This window comes from Sturnira hondurensis, unplaced genomic scaffold (genome assembly GCF_014824575.4).
Source record: "Sturnira hondurensis isolate 20B ecotype Veracruz unplaced genomic scaffold, ASM1482457v3 Scaffold0011707, whole genome shotgun sequence".
Taxonomy (NCBI): domain Eukaryota; kingdom Metazoa; phylum Chordata; class Mammalia; order Chiroptera; family Phyllostomidae; genus Sturnira; species Sturnira hondurensis.
The window spans coordinates 100,201-107,099 of record NW_028084338.1 but is presented as its reverse complement, the minus strand read 5'-3'; the positions used below and the strand labels follow the sequence as shown (position 1 = coordinate 107,099).

The window sequence follows — 6,899 nt, the reverse complement described above, 5'->3', positions numbered from 1 at the left end:
TTACAGCAATCATCTCCTAAGTCATCACCCCACTTTTCCACTCTTGTCCTCACTAAAGGATATTGTATTCTTATTTCATATCACCTTTCAGACATTTTACTCACTTCCTAAAATGTAAGTAAACACAGTATATGTCGTTAATGATTTTGAAAAATTAAGTGACTTGGGTATAAATCATTGAGTCCCTAAAAAGTCCAAATGCCCCATGCAGATGTCTCCATTCTTGGTGCTGGGTGTGCACCAGTAAGTAAATAAGAAAAATTCCCTGGAATCCAGGAGTTTATGAGAGGGAAAGAAATCAAATTATGAAATATAAATTAAAATGTAATATAATAAGGGTCAAAAAAGAGTATTGCATTAGAAATATTTTACACTGCCTGCAAAAATAAGGGGTCAGTTTTTATAGATGCAGCACAACACCTTGGTCTATAAGATAAACCAGGCTTTGGTGGTCAGACACGTGGCCAGCCCACAAGATGCAAAGTTTTCTGTGCCTCCTGAAGGTTATAGTGCAGTGTCTTATGTAGTTGCATATTTATTGAATGCTTCAGTAAATAGAGAAAAGCTGATGCATGTACCGGTTATGTTTTATGGCTTGCAAATATTTACAGTGATAATAAAAATTCACTATCTTCTCTCTCCTATTAGTTTTACCTCATAAAATCATTTTCTGGTATAGAAACCTTGAGACTTAGTATACTATAAGCTCTTGTCCAAATCCATTTTTTCTTATGTAAATATCTGTAGCTAAAGATAAATTCTACCCACAGCATGAGCAGGGAGCCTCAACACATGAACAATGTACACGATGCATGACCTCAAGATCATTTCCATGTTACATTCTTTGAGGTTAAGAAAGGGCATGTAACAATTTCAAATTCAGTATCCTTGGATTTCATGTGTAGGCACAGACCAACTTTAAGGCTGTGACTGTCTTAATACAGACTTTCCCAATGGGGAATTGCTTGCACTCCCCAAGTATGAAGAGGAGGGCAGAAGGTAGAGAGGAACGATAGGGAGACTGGAGCTCCACAGACACATACCACAGAGATCATCTTCCTGCAGCACTAGTGCAGCCAGAGGCAGCTTTGGTTGTGTTCTGAGTTCCCACTCGATAAACAGATTACCGAGTTAAATGTGCAGCTTGTCCTGGACGGAAGATGCCTTCACAACAAGTTAAGAGGCTATTGCTTACTCAAGGCACACTGATAGATTTAAAAGTGAAGTATGCGCTTCAGGAAAAATAAGAATGGCTGACTTTATTACTTGAATAGTTTAGCAAAACTTTACATTATATAATTCATATCTTTATGAGAGAAGCAACGCACAGTGATTTCTCCATAATATAAACAGGTAAGCAGTATTTTACCTTGCTTAATTTATGCTAGTATGTTATCTTTTAAATTTATTTACTTATTTATTTTTAGTGACCCGGGAAGGGAAGGAGGAAGAGAGGGAGAGAAAGATCAATGTGCGAGAGAAACATCAACCGGTTGTCTATCCCATGCTCCCAGCATGGGAGGTGGCCCACGGCTCAGGCATGTGCCCTGATTGGGAATCCAACAGGGGGCCTATTGGTTTGCAGCATGACACCCAACTCTCTGAGCCACACCAGTTGTGGCTGGTAGTACATTATTTTAAAAGTAAAATATCAAAAGTCATCAAAGATCTGGCAGTGGATTGAGCGCAGGCTGTAAACCAAAGTGTCACCGGTTTGATACCCAGTCAGGACATATTCTTGGGTGTGGGCCAGGTCTCCAGTAGGGGGGCCATGTGAGAGGCAACCACACAGTGATGTTTCTCTCCCTCTTACTCTATCTCCCTTCCCCTCACTCTAAAAATAAATAAATAAAATCGTTAAAAAGAAGTTATCAAAGAAAATACTTTCTTCCAATCAGATTCACTTATGAGATAAATCTCCTGAAGTTAAAATATATGGATTGTACCTATAAGTAATCAAATCGGCCTTTTACTTCTATAACAGTCAATGAAATATAAGACAGACATAAAATTACCTTGCTGCTGTGAAGTTTCATATGTTTTAATTTTATTGATATTATTTGGGATATTAAATTCAAAATAACACTTCCCACTGAACTGTTAAATTAAGCTAATTAAATTTTGATGAAGGACATGGACTCTGCAGTATGGTGGCAAGGTGTGGGCAGGCCAGTGATGCTGTTGCTGAAGGCAGGAGGCCTCCCAAGCAGCCATTGCCCCAGACCAATGCCATGTCTCACAGATGCAGGCACACACTGCCCAAGTGAAAGGCCTGTTGGTGGGAGGCAGAGTTGCTGTAGGGCATGCTCAAGAAGGAAAAGCCAAATCATTCAAATGAAGCAGACCTAACATGCAGTTGTAACTTCAACAACATGGGTTTCATGTGCGTGGATCCACTTACATGCAAGTTTTTTAAAAATAAATATGTTGTGGGGAAAAGGAATAGAGATTCTGGCATTGCACTGTTGAGTTTGACATCAGTTAGGTGACACCAGCTTCTTGATATTGGGCAAGTTGTATAACTTCTCTATACCTCTGGTTCTATGCAAAATGTAAATAATAACAGTACCTACTTTATTCAGAATGTAATAAATGAGGTAACACATGAATAATGTAGTTAGTACATAATACATTGTTCAAAAACAGTCAACTTTAAAAAATAGCTTCAAATAATTGCACATCTCTGCTCTCTCCATGGTTACGTTAGTTCCTGCTAAAACAGAAAAATTGGTACAGAAGAACTGGGATTTCCATATTACAACTGCAAAATACTATTACTTGTTGATGGAAAGAATAGATCAATTTCAGAAAAAACAAACACTTCTCTCTGGGGATGCTTTCATATATTAAATAAAAATTGAATTAGGTTTTTCAATTTAATTTCGCTTATATTTCCAAAGCAATGTTTACTTCTCTGTGCCCTGAGCACAGGAGACTGGCACACATGAGAGAAAACAGAAGCCCAGGAAATTAGAATGATCTTTCCCCAGGTATTATTGCTGGTTTGTGCGCACACAGCATAGAATAACCTGCCAATGTTTTTATTTAATCTTTATTGTATTTTTCCATTACCATTTAGTACCCTTATACCCCTCCCTCCAACAAAAACCACATTGTTGGCCACACCCATGAGTCCTTATTCCTTTTTGTTCAATCCCTCCATCCCCTAGTCCCCACCCCCCAGCTGTCATCCTGCGCTCCATCTACCAATTTTAAGTTCAGTATTCCTGCCAAAACACAATTCTGAACATTTTCTCTTTTTTTTTGATTGAGAAAAGCCTATTTCAGGGCAGGTACAAGATGAGAAAAGTTTGAGAAGAAAGGAAAAATTAAATAAGTCAAATCAACAGTGATAAATACAATAAATATGATAATAATCATAATAACAATGTCTGATAGGACCCAAACTACCTATTTCACAGCAGGCTGTTAACGTGGGTTATATCACGTATGCCTCAAAACAATTCCATGAGTTACATATTATTATTATTACTATGTATATTTTTAAGCAAGGAAAATTAAGTGCTGATCACTTAAATAAGTACATATTACCAGAATATATCCAAGTTTCATCTTAAGGAAATTAATGCCACCTTCTTTGGTCACTGAGTCTTGAATCTAATTAAATTTTCCTGACAAAATATTTGTAAATCACTCATGCATATAAGCACTCAACTAGCTGATGGATACAAAATTAAACAATGATATGAGAAATTTTTTCTAGAAAATGTTTTATTCTCTTAAATAAAGAAATATTAAAAAAGTATTCGGTGATACTGTAAGATCTGACAAAGCTCACCGTCGTTGTTACTTCCTCAAGAAACTGCCTGGTGCTCCCTTAGCACCCTCTGTTTCTCTCTACATAGGTGCTGCCCATTCTAGGGTAACACCTGGCCAATCTGCCTGATGTCACTCCTAGTCTGTAAGCTTTGTAAAGACAGAAAGTGGGATAATGTCATTTACCATTAGCATCCTTAGTGTCTAACACATTTTGTGTTTAATTCACACTTAGTATTTATCCACAATAAATTACAGAATATACTACAAAATATGTACTGATTGAGTTCCTGGTATGATTATCAAATGTATCTGGGTCACTGAAAATTCTATTCTGCTTTTGTTGCAGCTGTTTGATGGAAAGGTTTGACGTCTAAGGAAAAACACCTACAGATAAGGTGATATAAAATCTTGGCAGTTTGAGAAGACATAAAATGGTAAAATGACAACCAAAATATGAAGAGAAGGAAAGAAAGAAGGAGAGAGAGAGAGATCAGAAAAACAAAGAGATAGAAGGGAAACCTTGGAGGCATGAACTCAGTCTCAGTTTATAAACATATTATTTGAATCTGAAATGTCCCAGGTCCCTGATCCCTCATCTTGAAACTTCTGAGCCAGAGCAGGGAAGAGCGAGGAGGGAGCTTTTATGTTTAGGGTATGCTGTGAAAATTTAACATTAATGTCAGAATGAAGAATTCACTGAACTAAGAAGGGAAGGGGTTAGGATTGGCAAAGAGGAAGAAACAAAGCATAGAAATTTAAGTTGTTCCAGTAGTTTGGGGTTTGTGCAAGAAACAGGAACTTGGGGCCTTAAAAGAAGAAAGGAAGGTTGTATTCTGTAGGAAAAGATGAGTTTAGACTCTGGGAAATGGAGGAGAGACTTCAAAAATCACAACAATGTAGATTTTGGCACATGGCAATGTGTTAAAAAGATCATTGGTTAGTATTAACGAAGGCTGGATGAAAATCACAAAAGGGATGTCTAGGATTCAGTACAGTGGAGGAAAGACTGAACGTATATGGTCTAAAATGCTTAATTATTTAAGGAGCTAATTAGGCTAAACCTACACTGTATTTAACATTGTGTCTTACAATGGTTATTCAAGTATAAGTATTTTAAATATGTATCATGCATAACATTTATGATATATTACATATTATATATTCAAGTAGGAATATAGAACACATGTTTAGAGATAGGAACAGGTGCACAAAAGCAGACTTTACATTTTGTCTAGTTTCAGGTGCAAACATTATTAGTATCAAGTTCTCTTACACATTTTATTTTCACTTCTCCTTGTGTAATTACCCCATAAAAGCCTAAACTTACCTAACTATTTCTAAATTATGCCTAAAATTCAGAATATAAGTAAAGCTGTTAAGATTGTTGGGGGCCATGGCAGAGATAGGGACATATTAAAACAAAATTTTATACCTTTATTTCACATTCTAAAATTCAAATGAATGCATGAATTGTTATGGTGTATTACTAGTATAAATTTCTATGGTATATTAAATGGAATTGTTTTTATGATGGAGCAAGGCTATAATTCTTCTTTTTCTGACAAGTGTTTCTATCTCTTTCCCAGGTAGGAAGTGGCCCAGGATGGCCTGAACCAGCTCTACAGTGTAGTCTTACTGATGACCTTGCCCTTTGGCAAGCCATGATGAAGTTCACAGGGGAAACATAGAATCAAATGTGAAAAAAGTCTTCTAAGCAGACTGTACACTAGAAGGTGCTAGGCAGGACAAAATACAAATAAAAAGCAAATGACAACAGATTGGTCAGAAAGGAGTAAAATTTCTGATGAGAGAATGTTACGAGTTACCTAGAGCAGTTCTTGTTCTGAGACAGCTCTCTGGCCTGTTTTGCTCTAATTGGATTGTTGTCTGTTTTGCTGTGCTATCAATTTACCCACATTGTCAATATGAACAGGAAAAATTAAATTTAAGATTGTTTTCTGCTTTTACATAGTAGAAGTTTAGGATATAGGATTTGAAATATATTACCAAAAATACAAAAACAACAAATAAAAAAACAGTTTATCTATCCTGTGCCAGTGAATTGAAGTGACTTCTAAGTTTGAAATCATTTTGTTCATATATGGAACCCACAGGACAAAATACCCCACAGGGGAACCACACTACATTGATGGGTTTTATCCTGCTTGGCTTTTCCGATGTTCCTGACCTCCAAGGATTTCTGTTTGGGGTGTTTTTGATAATTTATGTGATTATTCTGATGGGAAATAGCCTCATTATTATAATAATCAATGTGGATCCTTCCCTTCAGAACCCCATGTATTATTTCCTTGGGAACTTTTCTTCCTTGGAAATATGTTACGTGTCAGTCATTGTCCCAAGAATGTTAATAGGTATTCGTACACAAAACAGAAGCATTTCCTTTCTGGCTTGTGCTACTCAAATGTATTTCTTTCTGGTCTTGGGAGCCACTGAGTGCTTTATTCTGACTGTAATGGCTTATGACAGGTATGTTGCCATTTGCAAGCCATTACTCTATCCTCTCATCATGAACAACAGAATGTGCGTCCAGTTGGCAGCTGGCTGTTGGATGACTGGAATTCCAGTCCACATAGGGTTCATCTACCAGATTTTCTCTCTACCCTTCTGTGGATCTCACCAGCTGAATCACTTTTTCTGTGACGTACCACCAGTACTTCAGCTTGCCTGTGGGGACACTTTTATGGCAGAGATGTTGATTTATGTGGTTGCTGTCCTAGTTGTCACTATTCCTTTTATGTTGATTTTTGGATCTTATGTGAAAATAATCTCCACCATCTTGAAGCTGCCATCAGTAACAGGGCGAACCAAGGTGTTCTCCACCTGCTCTTCCTATCTCATGGTTGTAGCTTTATTCTTTGGATCAGGCATCATTTCATATTTGAGACCAAAGTCGAGTCATTTAACAGGAATGGACAAATTTCTTTCTCTCTTTTACACCATTGTGACACCATTGTTTAACCCCATGATATATTGTCTGAGAAATAAAGATGTTATGGTAGCATTGAGAAAATTTTTGTCTAAATGGATTGTTCTGTGACCTGACAATGTAACTTCCTAAAATTTGTTTCTTACTTATCATAGTATCCAGACATTGATTT

At 36.9% G+C, this 6,899-nt stretch overlaps 1 protein-coding gene across 1 annotated transcript; it reads left to right on the top strand.

The window, feature by feature from the left end:
• Positions 1–5,908: 5,908 nt before the first annotated feature.
• Positions 5,909–6,899, top strand: LOC118996781 (olfactory receptor 10AG1-like). The gene has a single exon (XM_037060330.1). The coding sequence runs from the start codon at positions 5,930–5,932 to the stop codon at positions 6,836–6,838; it is 909 nt and encodes a 302-aa protein (XP_036916225.1). The 5' UTR covers positions 5,909–5,929; the 3' UTR covers positions 6,839–6,899.